General features: G+C 39.1%; 4 protein-coding genes across 4 annotated transcripts; 3 read left to right on the top strand and 1 right to left on the bottom strand.

The window, feature by feature from the left end:
- Positions 1-943: 943 nt before the first annotated feature.
- phgdh (phosphoglycerate dehydrogenase) lies at positions 944-11,054 on the top strand. The gene is made up of 12 exons (XM_034213213.1): positions 944-1,204; positions 3,910-4,058; positions 4,142-4,207; positions 4,292-4,346; positions 4,504-4,602; positions 4,687-4,819; positions 4,904-5,052; positions 5,150-5,302; positions 5,800-5,938; positions 6,149-6,276; positions 6,378-6,597; positions 10,693-11,054. Exons 1-12 carry the CDS (start codon positions 1,067-1,069, stop codon positions 10,845-10,847), a joined length of 1,584 nt encoding a protein of 527 aa, XP_034069104.1. The 5' UTR covers positions 944-1,066; the 3' UTR covers positions 10,848-11,054.
- A 716-nt stretch (positions 11,055-11,770) lies between these two features.
- Positions 11,771-15,952, top strand: klhl23 (kelch-like family member 23). Its single transcript, XM_034213397.1, has 5 exons — positions 11,771-11,911; positions 12,106-12,281; positions 12,426-13,655; positions 14,640-14,792; positions 14,867-15,952. Exons 2-5 carry the CDS (start codon positions 12,275-12,277, stop codon positions 15,175-15,177), a joined length of 1,701 nt encoding a protein of 566 aa, XP_034069288.1. The 5' UTR covers positions 11,771-11,911; positions 12,106-12,274; the 3' UTR covers positions 15,178-15,952.
- Positions 15,953-16,370: 418 nt separating this feature from the next.
- Positions 16,371-22,104, top strand: ssb (small RNA binding exonuclease protection factor La). The gene is made up of 12 exons (XM_034213428.1): positions 16,371-16,609; positions 17,216-17,288; positions 17,376-17,479; positions 18,895-19,069; positions 19,287-19,391; positions 19,495-19,598; positions 20,212-20,283; positions 20,376-20,418; positions 20,508-20,648; positions 20,735-20,921; positions 21,011-21,160; positions 21,253-22,104. The coding sequence occupies exons 2-12, from the start codon at positions 17,229-17,231 to the stop codon at positions 21,330-21,332; spliced, it is 1,221 nt and encodes a 406-aa protein (XP_034069319.1). The 5' UTR covers positions 16,371-16,609; positions 17,216-17,228; the 3' UTR covers positions 21,333-22,104.
- On the bottom strand, positions 21,355-23,915 carry mettl5 (methyltransferase like 5). The gene is made up of 7 exons (XM_034213429.1): positions 23,691-23,915; positions 23,497-23,611; positions 22,710-22,894; positions 22,246-22,328; positions 21,950-22,001; positions 21,827-21,876; positions 21,355-21,472 (listed from the first exon to the last, which is right to left on the bottom strand). Exons 1-7 carry the CDS (start codon positions 23,788-23,790, stop codon positions 21,431-21,433), a joined length of 627 nt encoding a protein of 208 aa, XP_034069320.1. The 5' UTR covers positions 23,791-23,915; the 3' UTR covers positions 21,355-21,430.
- Positions 23,916-24,504: the final 589 nt, after the last annotated feature.

Genomic DNA, 24,504 nt, shown 5'->3' with positions numbered 1-24,504 from the left:
TATAGGCATTTCTTCCCTAACAAATTGTTTTTGCGCTGATCAGGGGGTACTTGGCTGCATTTTATTTTCAAAGTACATTATTGAAAAAAGTGTGAGAATCACTGATCTAGACTACAGAACTGCTTTGCTCTTACTGCTCCTCTGTTCAGGGTAATGGAGACAGGGAAACACCCCTCCACAATTCAATGACACGGATATACTGTAGTAGGCCTACCCACTCAAACAACTGCTGTACCAATACTCATACAGATTCATCAGCATACAATCAAATCATCTGTTTTGTAAAATCTAGTGTTAAAAAAAGATGTACTATTACGACTGTGACATTCTGACAAACAAACATAAGGGGGCTGTCATGTGCAGCTTAATGAGTCATGTGATGAACAGCATCTCTTGAATTAAGACTGAAAAATTGACTTAACTGACCTGATAAATAAAAACATGTATAGCATGAAGGAATTAATAATTACAAACTTGTAATGTGTATAATTCTGAAATGGGCCTTTTGCATGGCCTGTAACTTTTACTTCAGGCAGTGCTGATGATTATGTTGTTTTACTTAAGTATGATTTTGAATAAAGGGCTTCTTCTTGTAAAAGAGCATTTTTACAAAAAATGAGTGGTATTAATAGTTTTATATTGTGCTACACTTATTTTTACTACTTTCTGTAACACTGACATGAGCCATTCCCTGCATAATAACGAGTTGCCTACTTGTTTTTTTGGTATTGTGAATATAGAACATTCTGTACGTTTATTAAATACACATTATGAATGCCTGCTTAAAGTGATAGGCTATGCAATTTTTACAAAAGCCGTTTTTTCTTCCACCACTGTTAATGGCCTGGCACTACTTTGTTAAACTGGTTTCCAGAGGGCCTCCTCTATCGTTACATCAGAGCAGGAGCTACACGAGGGCGGGATAACTTTGAAAGGGGGCCGTCTTAAATCCCAGAACTCCTTTCAAAACCAGCAGAGGGAACCGACCAAGCAACGGTGTCCATCACTTCAGGAAAGGACCAGCCACCCAGCAACAAGCAGCGAACCCCGGAAGAAAAACCCCAAGATGGCCCCTATCTGCATCAAGACTGTTTTAATCAGTGAAAGTGTCGATCCTCGCTGCAAGGCGATTCTGGAGGAAAATGGCATTCGAGTTACGGAAAAACCCAATATGAAAAGGGATGAATTAATGGCGGAGATTAAGGTGAAGTTTGCACACCAGTGTCGCACAAAAGCTTTATCATGCACCGGCTGTCGTTTTTTATTCCTGCGCCACATATTTGAAAAGTTTAGCTCGCATAATTTTAAAGCTCCTGCCAATCGATTTAGCTGTGCGCATGTCTTGAGTGAAAGTATTGTCAATGAAGTAATGCCTGTTTTTGGTTGTTTTTTCATACAACGTTTAATTTTAGGCAATATACCAATACCCTTTTTCTCAGGCTTTTCCTCTGAGCCAGACACGTATTTGTCGGGTTTGGATGTGCCCATTGATTGAATGTAGTTGCATTTAGCACCGCCCCTTGTGAAGCTGATGCAACTCATCCCTGATTTTACCAGCTCTCCCATCACTTTCTCACAGTGCCACATGCAGCTTTTGTCAGTTTATTGCAGAGGGCCGGCTGTGCATGTATCAGAAACTAGTATTTGCCTTTGTATCATTTTAGATTTGTTGAACTTGGATCAGAAAGTATGGATTTCAATGAAATAGTTATAGGCCTAATACAAACGTAATGGATAAAAGTGTTTTGCAGTATGCAGGACTTGACTAACCTCTTGTAAGGGCCTTAAGCAAAAGTGAGTGGTTTGCATTGTTTTTTTAAACCACTGAGCCCATATGAAGTGGGGTTATTTAGGGTAATTTTCCATAGTCTATCCACAGTAGATGGATGTAGTACACCCCATGTTCCTGGTTAACGGCTGTCTGACAGCAAGGTAAAGTAGTAAACAGATTATTTAGCTAAAATACATTTTGCTTTAACTCTGTTCATAGCAGAACATACTTTTCAATGATGTAACTCCTGTTTGCTTCTCCAAACTTGGAACGTGCTGACAGCCATCTATTGTAGACACAAGTACCTCATGCAACCCAACTTCAAAACCTGAACTATTCCTAAATCTCATTAAGCCCACATTGTTCACTTCTTACTGCCCTCATGTGTGCAGTCTGCTTTGAGTTATTTGTGGTGCTTTCACATCTGGTGCTGGGTTGTTCCAGTCCTAACGACCTTCACCCAGTGCCGTTTTGTTGCTACTGGCTTTCTACAAACACTAAAAGAGGAGTTCACATGAAGTCATATTGAACAACAATACCTTATTCATTGACGACGCTGAAGTTGGCTTCCGATTCAGAGCATCCGATTCGGCAGTTAAGGGACATTTAATTTACAGCGCTGAGCGAACAATCCTCCGTGTTTGAACCTCTTAAATCGCTGCATAGCCAATTTATTTGGACTGGATTATCTCAGAGTCTAAAGATTCTTTATAACCCAGTTTGAGATTTGTGAAAATACAAACAAGGGAGATTTCAGTGCTTTTTTTTTTACATGTAGACCACATTAGACCAGGTCCTGATCTAAAACCACTAGACCTACACTCATCAAATCTGGACTGGATTATCCCACAGAGGCTAAAGATTCTTTATAACACAGTTTCAGATTTGTGAAACCTTTATTCTATTTGTGAAAATACAAGAAGGCATAAAGGCTTGCCCAGCTGGGAGGTTCACTCTCTGATTCTGATCCTGGCCTGCTGCAGCAACTTCAGCCTTCCACCTGTGTTTGTATTTTCACAAATAGAATAAAGGTTTCACAAATCTGAAACTGTGTTATAAAGAATATTTAGCCTCTGTGGGATAATCCAGTCCAGATTTGATGAGTGTAGGTCTAGTGGTTTCAGATCAGGACCTGGTCTAATGTGGTCTACATGTAAAAAAAAAAAGCACTGAAATCTCCCTTTTTGTATTTTCACAAATAAAATAAAGGTTTCACAAATCTCAAACTGTGTTATAAAGAATCTTTAGACCCTCTGGGATAATCCAGTCCAGATTTGATGAGTCTAGGTCTAGTGGTTTCAGATCAGGACCTGGTCTACATGTAAAAAAAAAAAAGCACTGAAATCTCCCTTTTTGTATTTTCACAAATAGAATAAAGGTTTCACAAATCTCAAACTGTGTTATAAAGAATCTTTAGACTCTGGGATAATCCAGTCCAGATAAATCGGCTATGCAGCGATTTAAGAGGTTCAAACACGGAGGATTGTTCGCTCAGCGCTGTAAATTAAATGTCCCTTAACTTTCCCCTTAACTGCCGAATCGGATGCTCTGAATCGGAAGCCAACTTCAACGTCGTTATTCATTGGACAGTTTTTTTTTTTCACTGTGCCTTTCTGAGTATATTGCTTTTCTCTGTTGTTCACAAAATGTTATTTAATATGACTAACTGTGCCTCTTTAAACACGAAGCAAAGATAGAAAATGTGTCCAAAAGCAACATTTTGTTACTTGGTGATAACAGACAATACTGTGTTGTCGAGCTGACCTGTTTCCATGGTTACAAATGTATCTTGTAAAAATGTAGGCCACACAGATCAGGAGATGGCTTTGTTTACGGCTCATGGTCAATTTACATTAATAAAACTACAAGTTCAACAAAAAATGCTCCCCTAGAAGAATGGGGCATCAAGATATAGTCTTGGTTTTAAGGGCCTTTTCATTACCGTTTGTTTTATGCTGTAGTGGCACAATTGACCAAAAACCTTTGCACTAGTCTAATATACTGAGCAGAGTGATTTAGTGGAAGGTTTTTGGAAACATGGACATTGGCACTTTGTTGAGGTGTAAATCTAGCCTTTAATAAACTACCAACAGATATAAAACTCCATGAGATGAACTGTGATCCTCTCTCCACCCTAGGACTACGATGGCCTTGTGGTCAGATCTGCCACAAAGGTAACAGCTGATGTCATCAATGCTGCTAATCTGAAAATCATCGGAAGAGCTGGAACCGGCGTGGACAATGTGGATGTTGATGCTGCCACCAAGAAGGGTATTATTGTCATGAAGTAAGTCTCCAGTCTATGTAACTTACTTCCTGTGCAGTTGCAGTATAATGTACTGTCCATTAACTGTAGAATGTTTTCTCCAGCACACCAAGCGGAAACACCATCAGTGCTGCCGAGCTGACATGTGCCCTGCTGATGAGCCTCTCAAGGTGAGATCAGCCGTTGTCAACATGCTTTTTTTAAGTGCATGGAAGTTCTGCACGAGTGCCATTATCATATGGTTGTTTTTCCAGATTTGTGCCTCAGGCTGCCATGTCGATGAAGCAAGGGAAATGGGATCGCAAAAAGGTAAGCAGATATTTTAGTTTGCCCCCATATGCTGTGCATGTTTGCAGTGAGCACACAAAGCGGTTACTGATGCATGGTCGGCTCCATTGTTCAGCCAGTCATCACTGATCAGATGTGAAGCTTGGATGAGGTCAATGTTTTTTTTCTAATTCTCCAGTTCATGGGTGCAGAGCTCTATGGCAAGGTCCTTGGAATAGTTGGACTTGGAAGAATAGGAAAGGAAGTCGCCTCAAGAATGCAATCATTCGGCATGAGGGTAAGTTATACTTGACTAAACTGTTCACTATTTCCACTTGGTGATTGAATTAAGCAAACATGGCTTTTTTTCTCCCCTCCTTAGACAATCGGCTATGATCCAATCACTCCTCCTGAGGTGACAGCCAGCTGGGGGGTGGAGCAGATGTCCCTGGAGCAGTTGTGGCCACAGTGTCACTACATCACTGTTCACACTCCTCTGATGCCCTCTACTGTCGGTTAGTCTCAAAGCTCTCATCATTACATAGCCATCGTTCATTTTACTGAAAATGTGAACCTCAATTGTATTTTTGTTGCCCAAGGTCTTCTTAATGATGAATCGTTTGCTAAATGCAAGAAAGGAGTAAAGGTTGTCAACTGTGCACGAGGGGGCATCATCGATGAGGACGCTCTCTTCCGAGCTCTGGAATCCGGACAGTGCGGAGGAGCAGGGCTCGATGTCTTTGTTGAGGCAAGACGATTGGAACATGAAATTGTGTCATGTATCACTCTTTAATATTAATAAAAGGGTTTCTCCATCTTACTTTGTGATCATGCTTTTGCCACAGGAGCCTCCTAAGAACCGTCCATTGGTCGACCACCCTAACGTGATCAGCTGTCCTCACCTGGGAGCCAGCACGAAGGAGGCGCAGGCTCGCTGTGGGGAGGACATCGCTCTGCAGATTGTGGACATGGTGAAGGGCAAGAAGCTGGTCGGAGCAGTAAGTAACACTCCGTTCTACTTGTAACAAATTCCTTCTCAGACCTTGACATTTTTTGTTGCCATACATATTGAAGTGTTACATTTTATCATCAACCTTTTTTTTTGGTGCAGCATGAAAGACATTTTACATTTAAAAAAAAAGCAATGTAAAATATAAATGCTAAATTACACCCAGTTTGATACACTTGACTTGTCATATTTAATAAAACAAAAAGTGAACAATATTTGAAAAGCTTTTTTTTTGTAAAGCAATTGTACTTTACACTTTATGTTCAATACCCGTTGACTTAATGTCCAATAATTATGCTTTCTGTCAGGAGAGATTAAGTTGAGGTGAATGAAGAAACAAACGAGTAGACACAAATAAAAATACAATTTACGTTTTTTTTGGAGGCACCTAAATTGTCAGACTTCGAAAATATGCCAGCACACCCAGTTCACAAAAGCACTCCACTGTTCATGTCTTGTTTTTATATTCAATCTCCTTTTTTGTAGGTAAATGCATCAGTTTTGGCCAGCACTTTCTCCCAGGAATCTCACCAGCTGATCAAACTCGGAGAAGCCGTTGGAGCCGTGCTGCAGTCATGCACTTCTTCTAAGAAACCTTTCACAAGTATTCAAATCTCTACTCAAGGTAAAACCACTCATCTAACCGATTTAAGGGGCTGTCATATAACATAGATAGAAAATATTGTAATCGTGTTCTCTTTCTCCCTCTAGTGGTATGATTCTGAAACGATCACTGTTGTGTCTGCAGTTGATGGCTTTCTGCTGTTTTTCTAAAATCCACATTTAATTTGAAGTATTTAACTGTCAACACCATGCACAATTTTCTTTAAACCAGGGGATTGCATGAAGTCCTCCACTGGTTACATGACTGCATCAGTACTGGTTGGATTGCTGGCCAATGGATCTGGCTCCTGCCCGAACCTAATAAATGTGCTCAGCCTTGCCAAGGAGTCTGGAATCACGGTACAGCAGAAACTAATTCTGGCAAGTCCACATGACAATAACGTGTGTCTTCTTTTTTTTTTTTTTTTTTTAATAAAGTCTTCCTACATGCATTTCTCCAGGTAAACCAGGCCCACTGCTCATCTGATGCGGCAGGTGGTGTGTGTACGGTGGAGATCGTGGCCAGCGGCAGCAGCTTCAAAGCCACTGGTTCAGTTCAGGGTGGCGTGCCGGTGCTGCTGGAGCTGAGCGGCAGTGTGTTCAGACAGCCGGTCTCTCTCACTGGAAACCTGCTGTTCTTCAAGGCCTGCGCAAGTCCACAGCTCCTGTCCTCGGTGGCTGGTAAGGAATTTTAGGATGAGGCTATTTCCCTGTAATGCTCTGGTGAAATCACACTGGTGTTGTTAGAATAAGGACATAACTGATGGCTACAAATAGTTGGTCTCTATATTAAAACCCTCCTATTGTCTTCGTTTCCCCCCCCCCCTTTACTTTGGTGTTCGCAGTCAAATTTGACCGGTCCTGTTTTAACTGCTATTACATTAACACAAAAAACATTAATTATCACTACATTTCATTTAACACCCTTTCAAACTGTGAATATTGTATCAGACTACTGGTATACATGAAACTGCAGTAAATATACAAAGAATAGACACTAAACATGTATTGCGTGTGATCCATGTGGGGGGATTGGGCACATAAGGGGGGGGACACACATCTAGAGTATTTGTGTGTTTTTATCTGATCCGGATGGTTACTAATTCCTTTTCTTTATGGCGGTCATTTTTGACCGTGAACATCATGGGTAGTGTTGCACGGTGTACCGATACCCTGCCGTTAAAAACGGTACGATTCCTCCGTTTCATTGGTATCGGTACTTTAAGAATGACGGGGAAAAGTACTCCGGTGAGAAAGCGCCGTTTTAATAAGAGCCGTGTGTGTTCAGCGCTCTGCTCCCACTCCCTGCACTGCAGCCGTGCCTGCAGTCCCGCCCCTCTCAAGCACGCTCTAAGTCCCTCCCCTCTCTCGTGCACGCGGCCACGCGCTAGCTGCCAGAGCATGTGAGAAAAGGAGAAGCATGGCTGCAAGTGGGAGTGCAGCTGCCGCTGCGCCTCGGCTTGTTGACACAAAAGACGCCAGAAGCTAAATTTGGAAGTATTTGAGCTATATCTCTGACAGTGAGGGCAAGCCTACGGACACCACGAGGCCTGTCTGTGAGACATGTTTTAGATCCCTGCAAACCAAGGGAGCCAACACATCAAACTTCGCTAAGCACCCGCCGACTGGAATCCAGAGCTGTTTAAAGAATTTAAAGACAGACAGGTTAGCGAATGTGATAGATAACATAATTACATCATGCTCAAGCCCATACCCTCAAATCTAAGTCAAACAAGTGTAATTTATTTTGTGACAAACGAACGTTTTCGTAGTTTGACGAGGCAATTAATGGCAATGATAACTGTCTAATATGGCTAACTTTTTAGCTAACTTACCAATGTGGCTAACATCTGCAATATACATTTTGTCAATAATTATTTATATTACTGTACTATTACATGTTAATAAAATATAAAAAAAATTATATTTTATAAAACAAAAAAGTTGTTTGAGATGAGGCTTAATTGTATTTAATACGAATTATTGTCATTTATTTTGTTTATTGTTCTCATTATTTAAAAGTTTGTGTTATGGTTCTGGTGTGAAATAAAGCACAATTACATTTAAAACTTTTTAAGATATTTATTCCCTTTTTTTTTAGAAAAGTATCGAAAAAGAATCGGATTCGCAATTCTTGACTTGGTATCGTTATCGAAACCAAAATGTTGGTATCGTGACAACACTAATCATGGGTGTTACAAAGTTGACTAAATCATCCAAAATGCAATGAAAGTGGTGATCAGCAATTGTATATGTTCAAATGTCTACTGTGAAGGATATCATAAAGCCTTAATGCAATCGAATGTAAAACAAAAAAATCATGATTGATAAAAGTAGTAAATCGGTCAGATCTGACCCGAAGACAACAGGAGGGTTAACAAAGTCTGTGTGGATCTTAAGCGGGGTAAACAAAAGTGACAGCTGTGATAAACTAAATATAAAACATACCCAACATTCTTAGTCAAGATTAGAAACCAGCAGAGATCCATCATGCAGTAAGTCAAGGCTGGTTTTAGCTCTAATAACATTCTCGATCCTTGTTTTTAGTTTGTAATGTAATGGGGAATCTTTCAAAAAATGTTATTCTTGCATTCCACTACTTCACTTGAGTAACTTAAAGGGGACCTATCATGCAAAATGCACTTTGTGATGTCTTTTATACATAAATATGTGTCCCCGGTGCGTCGGAGAACTCACGCAGCGTCAGAAAATAAAACCCTCTCTTTTCCTCCGTACCCAAATCTTTTAAAAACGGGTGTACAACGAGCGGATACAGATTTCCATCCGAGGTGACGTCGGCGGACCCACAGAAAGTTGCTATCAGAAACAATGCCTGACGTGTTTTGGACGTCTTTGTTTACATTAGCAAGCCTCGCTAACACTCAGAGCTAACCTGTATTGTAGAGCACATGTGTTTTTTAAAAAGCAGGAAATAAAAAAAGAACTCACCTTGTGATAAACCCCAAGAGAAAAAGCATTTGAGCTCCATACTATTTCAGAAATAATCCTTGACGTGGTTTAAACAGGATGGTGTTTTATCACAACCGAATGTAACTTTATCTCAGAATTCTGATCAGGCATTAGCTCCGCCTCCTCTTCTTTTTTTTTTCTGCGTTTCTCTAACAGGGCTGCAAAAGAGGGGTTTGAGCAGTATAGAGTGGCGAAGTCACGCCCATTGTTGGAGCACCACCCAATGGCGGTGGTGGAAGGTTCACCTCTGCTCCGCACCGTCCGTTGATACCAGAAATACGCTGTATTAAACTTTCTGCTATAACACATTACTTTACCATCTACTTCCGCCCCATGGGACCTTATTTCTGAAAAATTATGTATTGAAGTCAATGGAGAGAGAGAACGTATCTTTCGATTCCGTTTGAATTGTGCCATGAATTACACATATGATGTTTGTCAATTGGAACCTACTGCTGCAGGTCTCCCTTGAAAAAGAGATCATTGATCTCAATGGGATTTTACCTGGATAAATAAAGGTTTTGAATTGTCAATCTTAAAAAATCTTTTCCATGTCAAAAAAGTCAGTTTGTCTTAAAACTGTTCACATAAGACTATGAAAAATTAGAAAGACTACAAATCCCAGAGTCGCGTACATTAACGTTACACATTACACTCGTGTTACTCACCGAAACCTTGTAAAGCCGGTCCCGCATGCTGGCTCTGACGGAACTGACTAACTCCCCTTTTGTTTATGTAGAGTTCTCAACATGGCCAGACTTGTAGTGATTTTCACCTCTTTTAATACTTTTCACTTCATTCTGAAAGAAAGAGGTGAAATGTTGTAACGTGACGGCCATCTTGGTGTTGGTGACGTATGCAAGACCAGAGATGTATTTCATTGAGCGCTTCACACAAACAAATGTGTTACTTCACAGTTTTACGACACGTTTAAAAAAAATTGACTTGCAAAATTATTTTTTAAATTGACAAACATCATATGTGTAATTCCTTGCACAATTCAAACGGGATCGAAAGATAATCTTTCTCTCTCCATTGACTTCAATACATGATTTTTCCGAAATAAGGTCCCATGGAGGTCCCCCGGAAGGGGAGGGACTTCGCCACTCTATATGAGGCATGGCTACAATGGGTAAACGGTTTGGTATTTTGAAAAAAAAACTTCAGACATGTTTTGTATAGGTATGGCCATATGGTATGGCCCTACAATATATTTTTCAAATGTAGCATGATAGGTTTAAGCTTTCATAATAGTGTGATAGTTTGACTGCATGGGTCATTGCAAAAATCTGAGTACATATTTTTACAACCCATCCCCGCTGCTTTAGACTTTTTAGACAGTCGGCAGACTTAAATTCAACCACACCTATTTCTGGTCACCAAAATGAACAGTACAAGATAAAATACTCTTTATCCTGTTTGTATCTGAAAATGCCAACCTCATTGTCCTATAGATTATGTAATGTGCAGTTAAGAAGCCACATATTTATGGTGTTGACAAGATCATGTTTAATCTTATTCTCATCAGGAAGACGCTTTAATGGAGTAAATATAACAACACACATCTTACTTTAAAGCTAGTGAAGGGGAAATGTAGGGTTGCAGGGAGTAAGTTGTTAATGTCAGGGTCATTTTGAAGTCACACTTTTTTTCGACTTTTCAGCAAGGCAAAAACTATATTTATTCCCTATTGTTAAATTGGTTTTCATTTTGGCTGACAGGTAGCTCTGAGTTATGACTTTTAAGCCCTTGGGCTGTTATTTCCTTTAATCATACCTGTTCTATCTTTTCCATTGTTTTTTGTAGGAGTTCTGGCCACAGCGGGAGTGGAGATCCAGTCCTTCAGTGCTCCTGCAGACCGTACTGGGGATCTGTGGTATTGTGTGGGGGTGTCCTCTCTCCCAGGAGACCTCAGTGTTTTGAAGCCTTTGGTTAAGGAGGTTGCACAGCTCAGCATTTAAATGACAGCAACAATGCTATCTGAAAGTCTTATCTCTGAGAGTGTCAAATATAATTGATCTCTCTGGTCTTAGCGTTTACAACTAACAACTTTGTTTAGAAGTTGAAACCTAATGGTTTAAAAATGCATTTTGATAACATTCCAGTGTTTAGATGTTTTACATGCAGTTTGTAAAAGTTATAAATAAAAATAAATGTTGAGTGTCTAATGCTGCTTGTCGTTTTGTTTACAGAGGTGTAAAAGAAGTACAACTGCTAAAATCGCAGCAATAACAATTGTTATGTAACTGCAGTTGGGTGTTTTTCATTCAGTAATCTTCACACTGTCACTTTTACAGATGTTTTGTGTCCGAGGGGATTTGTTTAAATTCTATGGTAATTTTGTGTCCACAGTTTATAGTATTTGATCCTCCAGGGTCCCATTACATTGTACATCTCCAGTAAAACAACCTAGCATCAGTGGTGGAAAGTCACTATGTACTCTTTTACTCGAGTCCTGTATTAGAACTTTTGTTCACATTACAAGTATAATTCAATAATGTACCCTTTTATGAAATTGGCCATTGTGTATAATCAGTGCTGATGGTGCAAATATACAATTATATTTTGATGCTAGTTTTTAGTTTATTGTTTGGCTTTGACTTGTATTTCTACACTACACATTAGTACAACATAGAAAACCAACATCAGTCATTTGTTAAATACTATATACAGGTGTCACACATATTTAAGTACTTTTTTCCTATATCTAAAAGTAATTTACCCCTTGCAATTTAAAAGTAGGCATATTTAAAAACGTGTTCAACCATTGTTTTATGCATTTAGTGTAAGCACTATATTTTTTTCCGTGATTTGATGCTTAGATTTAATCTAATTGTTCATGTTAAACGGTCACAATCCAGCTCATGTGGTCATTCCTGAATCTTGTGCACGAGCTCTTGCACTGTGCTGTTAATCCTTGTTAGGATTAGGAAAAGCCTTGGCCGCAGTGAGAGTGGGTTCAAAACGCCATGGCAACCACAGGAAAAGGGGGAAACACGAATACTGAACAGTGCTAATGATTCATGTAAGTGGTGTATTTAAGGCGACGCTCATTTGTATAATATTTGTATTCTGTTAGTGATGCTTCTTCGCCTCATGGCTGCACTAATGCGCCGTACGTGAATGCATCACGAGACTGGATGGAGGTTATATTTAGGCTCGGGGAGAAAAATAGCGGTGTTGGGTGAATCCTCTGAATGGTTGGTTGGTTTTGTCAAGGACCTGCTGGTGGAGAGAGGAGGGGGTTGGCCGCTGCACGCAAATACCAAAATAGGATATAGGACTGCCTGCGACAGTCCTGCACGAGCTACATTGAGGCTCGTGTGTGTTTTTGAAGAAGAGCGTTCACACACTGTCGAGTACAGCAAGGGTCATCCATGGAAATAGGATGAGAGGTAAGGTATAGTTTCTCTTTCAGCTTTCAAATCTTGAATTAAGGGATAGATCAAATACATTTGACACCACAAAATTGCAGTGTGTTATTGTCTGTCTTAACGTTATGTTATTGTAGAGCTGATGTTTTCCTGTGTTCTCCCCAGATACCATGTCACTCAGGCCAGCTGAAATATACACACATGACTTCTGTGATGGTGACCATGCAGCAGAGCTCCTTGGTGCTCTCAGGCATTTCTACATAAGTGGTCTGTTTACCGACGTTGCGTTACAATGTGGCGAGTCCGGACAGGTGTTTCACTGCCACAAGGCGCTGCTGGCCGCCCGCAGCTCCTATTTCAAAGTCATGTTTACAGCCGACATGAGGGAGAAGTCAAACAGCGTCATCAAGCTCATCGGGGTGGACTGTTTGGTCCTGGATGCTCTGGTGAACTATGTGTACACAGCTGAGGTGAGCATCACTCAGAGCAACGTGCAGAGCCTGCTGGAGGCTGCAGACCTCCTGCAGTTCATCTCTGTGAAACAAGCATGTGAGGAGTTTCTCATCCGCCTCCTGGATGTGGACAACTGCCTGGGGATGCACACTTTTGCTGAGATGCACCTCTGTCCCGGGCTGGAGAGGGAGGCGCGCAGAGTGATGCTGGGCAGGTTCACAGAGCTCATTCAGCAGGACGAGTTCCTCGAGCTGGATCATGAGAAGATGGGATCAGTGATGGCTGCTAAGAACCTCACCATGCAGAGGGATGATGTGTTGATAGATGCTGTAGCCAAATGGGTGACCCATGACTTGGATAAGCGTGTTCACTGTGCTGCAGAGTTGCTGCATACCATCCACCTGGACCTCGATGAGATTTATTTCAAGGCTACTTTAGAGGTGCCCAGACAATGCCTGCTCAACAGTGAAGGGAAGATTAAGTCTATGATCATTCAGGCTTTAAGGTCCAATGGCAAAGAGATGTCGACAACCAGAAAAATGTCTTCCAGCATGTATATCGTTGGGGGATACTACTGGCACCCTCTTTGTGAGGTTCACATCTGGGATCCTATCAGCGACACCTGGGTGCAAGGAAAAGACATGCCTGACCATGCAAGGGAGAGCTACAGCATCAGTTTACTTGGAGCAAACATCTATGTGACTGGTGGTTACAGGACAAACACTGTTGAGGCTCTGGACACAGTTTCTGTTTATAACTGTGACTTTGACGAATGGACCGAGGGTTGCCCCATGATCACAGCTAGATACTACCATTGCTCTGTGGCTTTACATGGCTGCATTTTTGCCATCGGAGGCTACAGGGGAGGAGCTCCGGAGCAAGAGACGGAATATTATGACCCTTTGAAAAAGAAATGGTTCCCTTTGGCCAAAATGATCCAAGGTATGAAAACAATTAAGTGATGTTAATGCATTTGTGAACTGGTTCTCTTTACAGGGTCAGATTAGCTTTATGATCATGCCAGATGGAGTTTGGCTGGTTGTCATTGACATTGTTGATGTTTACCGGATTTATTTTTCTTTGCGGTTCTTGTCTAATTTGTCTTAAAAGCTAAATTTCAGAGTTCACTCTCAACCGATAATCTGATGACGAGCCTTATGTGATTTGATTTAAAGCTCCTGGACAGCTTTCCTAAGGGAACCTGGGGACTATTTTCTTTCTACTGCTTTTTCCGAGGTCAAGAATGAACTTTTAACCTCAATAAATCAATGCTTTCCTCAAAAATATTGTTGTTTATATCAACTGTTGACTGGTTTGATCATATTAATGGTTGTGTTCATTCTTGACCTTTGGAATAGCTGCTTTACACCATTCGTAATTGAAGTTCGTTCTACATGTCTTCTTTCTGAGTTATAGCCTCATCCTGAGTAGATGGCATTTGCTCAGTTGTCATGGAGATGATTCATTATAACAACTGAATCATCTCCTGAACATAGATAAAGCTGGAACCCCCAGGAAATCAACAAGGAGTATAATAATAAAAATGAAAACTACAGTATTTATTATTAACACTGACATGACTACTTTTATGGTAGCTCGTATTGTCAAACACATTGTAGCAGTTCTACAGTTGTAGCTAGCTAGTGAACACAGTGGAGAATTCAGTGGCTAAATGAATATTGCAAATAAATTATATTTCTCAAGAGTTGGTAGCAAAACGGAACTGAAAGAACAGTGAATGTTGGACATGAACACTGTGTTTTCCACACATTAATAGGTTGATAATATGTCAGTGTTGTGTTGTCAGCTTATTGCACTTCCCCCAACTGGTAAAAAAAAAAATCAATGATGCAGGCTCAAGAGGTTAACATAGATGCGAGTGATTGATTAAATGATACCTGCTATAACCTCTATTTCTTTTTGAAGGCGTAGGAAATGCCACTGCGTCAGTATTGGGAGATAAAATCTATGTGACTGGAGGTCACTACGGGTACAGAGGAAACTGCACCTATGAAAAGATCCAAGTCTACAAGCCAGATGTCAATGAGTGGAGTATCATTACAATAAGTCCGCATCCAGGTATGAGAAAAAGGAAGAAGAGGTTAAAAAAAATGCTTAACATTGTATTCTGATCTAAAATCTTCTGTTTTCAGAGTATGGGCTTTGTTCTGTGTCCCTGGACAACAAGCTGTATCTGGTTGGTGGACAGACAACTATCGCAGACTGCTACGACATAGAGAGAGACGAATGGAGATCAATATCAGTGATGAAGGAGAGGAGGATGGAGTGTGGGGCGGTGGCAATACATGGCTGTATTTATGTAACAGGTGGATACTCTTACTCCAAGGGGACTTATCTGCAGAGCATTGAGAAATACGACCCTGAGCTGGACTCTTGGGAAATTGTGGGAAATCTTCCAAGCCCTGCCAGATCACATGGAAGTGTTTGTGTTTACAGTGTTTAGTGTTAAACCCTCAACACATTATTGTGTGCCAAATGGATCATGGTAAAAGGAAAATTGTATCACAGTCAGAAGATATCTGGTGCACTTTTAAACACCACAGCTTGAACTGTCCTTAGAGAGATACATATTTGCCAAACTGTGAGTACAATAACAAGTATTTCACTTAAAACTCAGGGGTTCCACAGCTGGCACTTTAGCTAACTCTTGGGTACTTCAGTTTTTAATGATTGAAAGAAATACTGAAAAAAGAAAGAAGATGAATGTATGAGTATTATTCAAATACACCTCACACAAAACAACCTCAGATTCAATAGGAAGCTATACATAATTGCTCTTTTTTTTATACAACTGTATAATTATTTGATTGAATATATCACTACCGTATCATGGGAATTCTGCCTGATTTAATAAATGAGCTAAGTGGACATTGAATTATATGTTATATTATATATACACAGTCACACTGAAATCTGTGTTTGGCTTCATCCTAAATCTTTATGTTAAATGTTAGGGTAAAGGCTGTCTGCTTTATGTAAAGGTTTTTTTATTTAGAGTGCATTGATTGCACCTCAATGAATACTTCAGTATACAGATTAAGTAAATGTACATTTCACCACTTTCATTCGCCTGTAATAACATTTCCCACGACACTTTATGTATCCTACATGTTATTGATCTGTTTGTTTTTTTGTTTTATTATTGTGGAAATAGGGAAAATTCAATAAATATATTGTTTAATAAAATACAAGATCTGAAAACTAAAAACATACAGAACATTTGTGGTGTTTTACAATGAAAAGAGACAAAAAAAATAAACAGGGCGTGTAAAGCCTTCCATTGGATCTTAGCAAAGCAAACTTCATTGGAATTTTTAAAAGTATATGAAAGACCTATCTTTTTAATTTGGGGAAATTTTAGTCGTATCACAGTTCATATTTTATTGTTTTATGGTCTGCGATCTAACTCGTTCTGTTTGTTTTTTCAAAATTGTTTTTTATTATTTCCCCCACTCTTCATTTTTAATCATTGTTATTTTTGATGTATCTTGTCTTGCTCTGTAAAGCACTTTGGGCTGCATCTTGCATAAAAGGTGCTGTATAAAGTTGAATTATTATTAATTATTATATTTACCATAAACACTGTATGGTATTAATATTACCAATGCAGTTACCTTGACTGACAGCTACACCCGGGGGCTGCACCCGCCAACACACACAGAGAGACAGGTATTATAATCAGACTGTACTGTTTGTCACCGCAGCTGCTCGGATCCACACAACTGGCGGACAATCATCGTGGCGTAATCGCGAAACGTCTCTTTTTGGTCCTCGCTGTATGCCGTAGCACGCAGTTCCACAACGTGCAGCCAAGAGGTGAACACTTTCGGTCTGAACCACGGCTCTAAGTGCTGCAAACAGAGACTCAACAATTCGTAAGTATAACTTTTCAAGGTAGTTTAATGTGGCTCTTTTAGTTTCATTAAATATCATAGGAAATTGTGTGTAGGTTTACAGAAGAACAGAGTATTTATTCGTCTAGCATGCTTTTGCTAGTATGGGTTTACCCAACGTGTTAATGACTAATTCAACACTTCACACTAAAGTTATTTGCCGCTAAATTAAAATCTCACGGATTACAACATAAATTGACACGTTTACCAGACTCAAAAAAATGAGTGGCTTGGCTTTTAGTGTTTGTGAAAACAGCGTGGCCGGTACAGCTGCAGCAGATGAGCTAGCATGTTAGCTATCAAGCTAGCAGCATTTACATCATCATATGACCGTTTCCTGTCCTTGTCAAATAAACGCTGATGCTCATATTAGTTTATATTTCAATTGGCTTCTTCGATTTTATTTAAGATAATTTCTGTATTGCGCTGTACATTTCGAGCAATAATCTGGTTTTCAGCAGTATTTAATTCTAAAATACCACATTGTAATATACACTTTATTTATTTTTAAATCAATATTGTAGCTAGCACATGTCACAAAAACACAATGCCTCCATAAAAAGACTAATATTTTTAATTATTTACTAGATCATCTACAATCATGGCAGAAAAGCAAGAAAATATGTCTCCAATTGAGATAAAGGTGGCACAACAAGTGGAGGTAATTATTTTTTTAGTAATTTGATGTTTAATATCTTATACGATTTGGTTGAATTCAACTCTAAAAATGTATCTTTCCCACTTCTAGTACTACTTTGGGGATCACAATCTTCCAAAAGACAAGTTTCTCAAAGAACAGCTCCAACTTGATGAGGGCTGGGTGGCTTTGGAGACGCTGCTCAAATTCAACAGGTTTGTTATTCTTGTCTCCATCACGTTTTCTGCTCCAAAACACTATTTCTCAAATACTAATCATTTTTATTTTAGTGATTAATTCATTAATAGATATCCATTGATAATCACAAACATCAACTGAATGTAATAAGGAATGGTGAGATTGAGAATTGTACAAACAGCTGGTGGAAGGAAAGGTAAACTGCAGGATTAAAGAGCAAAACAGTGATGATTGTTGAACCTTTTGCATGACTCATGACTGTCCCAAACCACATCATGAAAACCTTTGGTCAAAAATAGGTATTTTCTAGGACATTCAGGGTTTCCCACACATAGACTATACTTGGGCGGGCCGCCCAGGTAGTTATCTTTTTTTTTTTTTTAAATAATTTTTATAAAAGAAAAATGTATTCGTCCGTGACCACGACGCCATCTGCGATCGATTAACTTGTGGACAATGATCCCTCGCTCTACACCTCCTGTACCCAGTCCCAGACTGGCCATCGGGAGGACCGGGGGGGGTTCCCGATGGCCTGGCCTGTTAAGTGGCCTGCCTCACACAGGGTGACTGGCTGTCTACATGATGTGGCCTGCCGACATGGCCACTGTGATACAGATCATAAATCAAAGCCCTTGATTGGTCTCTGTGTGTCCTTCAAGCTCGGGATAACCTCAGCTCAGGTGAGGTAAAGGACTCTGAGTGTTTAGATAGTTAACTTAGTCTAAGTTCTCAGTGGGTCTCAAACGGTTTGGTCACCATTTATGTAAACACATATTTCCATTTGAGGGTGTCAGTGTTTTTTCATATTGGATATGTTATTGGTTATGGCCCTGATTTTATGATTATTGAAATGTATACAGTTCTGTTTCATATAGGTGTTCCCATATATCTAGTCTCTTTATTTTCACTAGATTGATGCATTTAACTCCAACATTTAAAAACAAATCTTACCGGGGGAGCATGCCCCCGGACCCCCCTAGAGGATTTGAGGTCCACCCCCACTTAAAATCACATGGATAGGTTCCTAAATACGTTTACCTTTTCTTTTTTTTTATAGTAACCCATGTCCATATGTTTATTTGTGGGTAGTAGATTTAAACTATAGGGCCATCACTATGGGCCCTGCCTGTGCGCTCTGCCATGGTGTGAAGGGTCTGCTAACAAGCAACCAACAGAAAGGTTAATGTTGTTGCACATCACCTCAACCCCCCCCCCCAAGTATATTTCAAATCTGTGGGAAACACTGACATTTGAAGAACAGCCTCTTCTATTAAAAAGTGTACATGTAGGGATTTGTATGTAGACAGCAGCTAGTGTGAGTCAGCACTTTGAAATCAATCCTAATTAATTGAGAGAGCAGTGCAGCAGGAGTTCCGTTGCCTTTTATTTGTGAGCTTAGCTTTTTTGTTGAATATATGTTTTCCTTCCCCAGACTGAAGTCTTTAACTACAGAAATCAGCGTCATTGCCGAAGCTATCCAGAAATCAAACGCTGGCCTCTTGGAGGTAAGCGAAGACAAGACTAAAATCCGGAGGTCTCTAGACAAACCCTTACCGGAAATTAATGATGACTACAAAGATGCTCTTAAACACAAATCTGTGTACATGGTAAGTTTTTTTTAATTGCATTAAAACACTTATTAGGAACTCTTATGACTCAAACTTTGTTGCCAGTATTTAGGCCCACCAAGCTATTGAAGTATAATACAAACATTTTTGCTACATCCTCCGTTAAAGAAGGTTACAACATATTTTCATTTTATTCTGATCCTAGGTTAAATATTTGTTATTTTTTATCAACATTCTTATATCTTTTGTCATCTAGAAAGGATTTCCTCTCGAAACGACCCTTGATCAGATTCAGGAGTGGCTGAATGAGAAAGACATAGAAAACATTCAGTTGAGAAGAAACCTGCAACGTCTGTTCAAGGTAAATTAGAAAAAATATTATCGAACAATTAACCGTAGTATGTTTTTCCATTGAGTTTTAAAGGGAGATTTATTTTCTAAATACTTGAATTTGTTGTTTACAGGGATCAGTGTTCATTTGTTTTGTCACTGGAGAGTCAGCCAAGAAGTTCCTAGAACGTACAGACATAAAATCCTTCAAAGACAATGAGATGCTCGTTTTATCAAGGTAAGATTTATCTTAGTAGACAAAGGCTTATGATTGAGAAGTGAAGTCAGCTAATATCTGAAAGGTGACCAAATGTGAGACTGACATACTTTTAAATATATGAATTCAGAAATACTCCACTCAGTTATTTGGAGGGAGTACGTATGTGCAGAGGATTTGTACCCATTACATTATATAGCATTTAGCTGATGCTTTTATCGAAAGCGACTTACATTAAGTGCAATAAAGATTCAAACTAAGGATAACGAGAACAGTGCGGACATATCGACTTCACAGACTGTCTTGTCTAATAGATTTTCCTCTCAGGGTGCTTACTGTCCACCGCAATTCAGAAACATAATAAGTAGATATGTTGGCATGTTTGGGGTGACACATATTACCAAATGTCATTTATTAATATTTGAATCTTTCGATTAGGTTTTTTGAATGAAGGCAAACTATTTCTTTGGTATAAATGTAATATTACAGTACACAGAATACTCCAATAGATAAGAACGTGTTGTGAATTTTGGATTACCGTAACCTTTTATCACGAAAATTAACATTTTTTAACAAACCTTTGAACCTCATTGTGTTTATTATAATAACACCGTCATTGCTGTCTTGCTTGCAGAGAAGACTACCACGCAAAGAAAGCAGAAGACAGAAAACATTACAAAGCGGAGTCCAAAGCAAAGGCTAAACAGTGAGTACACAAACAACACCTTTCTGTCCTAAAACATAATGTGCATTTTATGATGAATTACTGACCTTCCTTCTCCCCCAAAAAATATTTAGGGACAAGGATGACCAGCAGAAACAAGTAGAAGACAAAGAGATGGTAAGATCCTTAATAGTGCTTAAAAACGTCCAGTCTCTAACTTGGATAGGTTCTGGGCTCACTCCTAATGATTTGTCTTTTTGTTGCAGGGTCTGCTTTTGAGTGAGAAGACAGGTTGCTTGTTGAAGTTCTCAGGAGAGCTTGAAGATGTTTCAAGAGAAGACTTCCATGAATTGTTCTCTGGGCATGGAAAGATCAAGTGGGTTGATTTCACAAGAGGAGCCAAAGAGGTAAACAAAACTCCACCACATAAGTCTCGCACTCGGGTCAAAGAGATGCAGTGTCGTTAAAATGATTTATTTTTGATTTCAACAAGGGCACCCTCCTGTTCGACGGAATTGCAAAGGAGGCATTCGATAATGCCAAAGAGGCACATGGAGGGGAATTGAAGATCAAGTCCAACAGTGTGACATGGCAGGTGCTTGAGGGAGAGGAGGAGAAAGAGGAAATGAAGAAGATCATCGAAGCTCAACAAGAATCCTTCAACAGAACCAAAAACAGATGTAAATACGGTTTTCCAACCTAGCGGCTGATCTAATTTGCAAATCACCAATAGTCAAATGTATTGATGCACCTTGTTTGTATTTAAAAGCTGGAGGAAGAGGAGGAGGAGGAAGGGGAAGATCCGGCGGCAGAGGAGGAAGGGGAAGATCTGGCGGCAGAGGAGGAAGAGGAGGCGGCAGAGATCAAGGCAGGAGCAATTACAAGGGCAAAAAGACGAAATTTGACGATGGAGATGACGGTAAATCAAGCTTCCAGAGGTTCACATTTTGGTTTGATGTCGAGGTATTAAAAACAATGTTACATTGTATCTACTTTGTGCTTTTCCTCCAGCACCCATCGCCCCAAAGAGAGAAAGAGAAGAGAATGATGGGCCCGCAGCAAAGGTCCCCAAAACTGAAAACGGATCTTAGTCACACCATTGCACCAGGATTCTTTTTTTTTTTTTGTGAAACATTTATTATAAACAGTGAAAATGCAGAGGCAACTTAAATCCATTCCAGTGAGAGCTTCAGTCTGTGGAGAATCGTAGGAAGTCCACCTGGATGTCGACCTAGAAAACAAATAGCAAAGCTTGGCGTCAGTTTTCAGCCTTTTTAAGTCTGTTTTTTGTGCCTCTCACATTATCTGTTTACCTATATTTCTCCACTTAAGACGTTTTTTTAATTTTATCATATCAAACACGAATCTGCTCTTTGACAGTAATTTAAAATGACATCTAAACATTTGTTAGGTTTTGTGCAGTTAATTTTTCCCTTGCAGATTTCCTGCAGTGAGTGGTAACTTTCGATTTGCTATTTTTTTAAGTTTGCATATGTGAATAGCAAATAAAACCTTTATGACATGAATCATCTGTGTGAATGTTTTAAAAAAAATTATAACAGCATGAGACGGGTTATACGCTTACCGATTTCTTTTTGTGGAACTTGTAAGATGCTGGCAAGTCATATCTTAGTTCTGTAAAGGGGATGTAGAGTTTGAATATTTTATACTAAATATATACATTGTAAATGCACTGTATTGTTCTTACCTGCTACTACTTCCATTTTCACTCCCCAGTCATTAGCCTTCTTTTGTATGTGCTGTAATCGGATAAGGAATTGCAAACAGTTCAGTCTCCATGCCTTTTCCTTTAGTTTTCATTGAAAGAACAGTTACAGAATGTATTAAAAAAAATTCCTTGTTCTTTGGAGTCAGCCTGAAATACTGTCATTCTGCCCGTGACTTGGACTTGCCCTCAAGGACTAGAGACGCAACTTGGCCTGAAAGCTCTATGTAATACAAGAGTGCCTTTTTTAATATCACTGATATGAGAAATGAACTTACCTCTCGTGTTGAGGTTTTATGGAGGGAATACACTGCTGTCTTTGCCATTGTTAAAGCTGCCTTTAAGAACTTCATGTCCATGCCTAGAATAATAAAATAGAAACATGTAAATTGTTAGGGCTACAATAACTTAAAGGGGTCAGACAGTGATTTACATAACACATGAAGATTTGTATAAATGCCATAAGGAGACTTGCCCATCCTATAAAACCTGAAATGTATTTAATCATATCGAGAGTAACAATGATTACAGTTTCCAAATTATAAATACTGTTCATGTCAAAACCCAAGTTATATGATAATAAGGAAGAAAGGCAGAACTTACTGAAGTAGAATCAGATGCCATTTGTCTTGAATTATGGTTTTGTAGGAACAACAATTGCTTTACTTTGACCCAAACGAAGTCCCCTAACATATTGAAGCACACAAAGTCACCAGAGTTCTCCCTTAAACTGTGCACTCACCTTGGTTGTGTTTGGTCCCAAATGGAGGATTCATTATTACAGTATCAAACTTATTTGCATAGGCTTCTGCCTCCAGAGAACACAGGTCACACTGGATCAGATCCAGGTTAGATATCTCAAATTCCTCTGCATTTCTTTTGAATATGTCTAGTGCGTCGTCATCAATATCGAAGCCAATACACAAACTGAATAAGAGAGGGAGAATAGAAGGATCAACAGTTTATATCCTTTACTTAAGTAAAAGCACTAAATACCACAATATATTCCTCTACGAGTAAAAGTATGTAAGTGGTAACATCAAAATGTACTTAAAAGTCTGAAAACTAAAAGTATTGATAGTGCAGTAAATTGTTCGTTGTCAGTGTTTAAGTATTGTTTGTTTTGGGATTAATATAGCTGCTGCATTAATGTGTATTAAAACGTTTATTTAACTTAATACGTAGAATAACTTTCACATAAAAGAAAACCTGTATCTTTCAGTTTATTCGGGAAAAAATGAAGTTCACCAAATTTGGAGGTAACTGGATCGCTCGACAAGTATCTAAACATTTAAACTTAAAAGTAAGAATGTCAGACAAATGCATTGAATAATCATATTACCTCATGTATAGCAGTTAAGTTTCATAAAATGGAAATAGTAAAGAAAAAACATCAAATTTGTGCCTAAGCACAGTACTTGAGCAAATGTATATTCCATTACTGATGTGGAAAGACGCTGATGGAAAAGTACAGCTGTTATCCAAATGTTGACACAGTTAGTTATATGAGGATGGTCAGATGCTCTCACCCTGCATCAAGCACCGCAGCCCCGATGCTGAGGACTCCACAGCCACATCCCAGATCTGCCACTAGCTTCCCCTCAATGTCATCAAACGTGTTGTGTATTGTATAAAGCATGCATGCTGTGTGGAGAAAACAATAGACAGTTAATGACAACATTGTGCGCTATTAAGACACGATGATAACATGTTGTCATCTCACCAGCAATATGAGGACTGGTTGGATATTGCTCAAGAAGGATTTTCGGCTCTTCAAACGTGTCCACCTGCTGTAAACAGCTCTCTAACTCTTTGAGTTTCATACTGGAGACTGTGATGTACTAAACTTGCTTGACAACACAAACAAGTTGTTTCAAAAGATTATTTCCCAGCTAGAATCGCAGTGAGTGTATTTTAAGCATGGTCAAACACGACTTCCGGGATGGTGTGTGCATCAACCAAAACAATCCGACTACCGGAACGCGTGATAGTAGTTCCTCTATGAATTTTTTGCATTTTTTTATGAAATGTAGTTGTTTTATTAAAATGTAAAGCACTTTATTAGTATATATATAAGTAAAGTAAACAGACACTTTAAAATATGAATTAGTTCAATCCATTTGATTCAATATGATGTATGATTACATGATCTATAGAAGAATAAAATAATAAATGATCATTACAAATAATAATCATGATCATCATAACAAAGTATATAAATATGATAAATACAAATACACAATTTACAAAGTCAAGTTCTCACAGTTCACTTTTTTACATTTTCAGAGAGAATTTTCCATATGTTCCTGCTCCTCAGTTGTGATATCTACAACTAGTACGACAATTATGTTTTTGTGAAGGGGAAACATTAAGGGTGACAATTATCAATTTAAAGCTGTTTCAAGCAATTGAAAACACCATTCTAAAAATATAAAAATAAAGTGGAAAATAATTTAATTGTTATAACATGAGGGCAACAAAGAGAGATTATTTGTTAATAATGTGAACTACACAGTTATGCTAAGGCCCTCTCCACT

Source organism: Gymnodraco acuticeps, unplaced genomic scaffold, assembly GCF_902827175.1.
Source record: "Gymnodraco acuticeps unplaced genomic scaffold, fGymAcu1.1, whole genome shotgun sequence".
Lineage (NCBI taxonomy): Eukaryota > Metazoa > Chordata > Actinopteri > Perciformes > Bathydraconidae > Gymnodraco > Gymnodraco acuticeps.
This window is presented reverse-complemented; position numbering and strand designations above follow the sequence as displayed.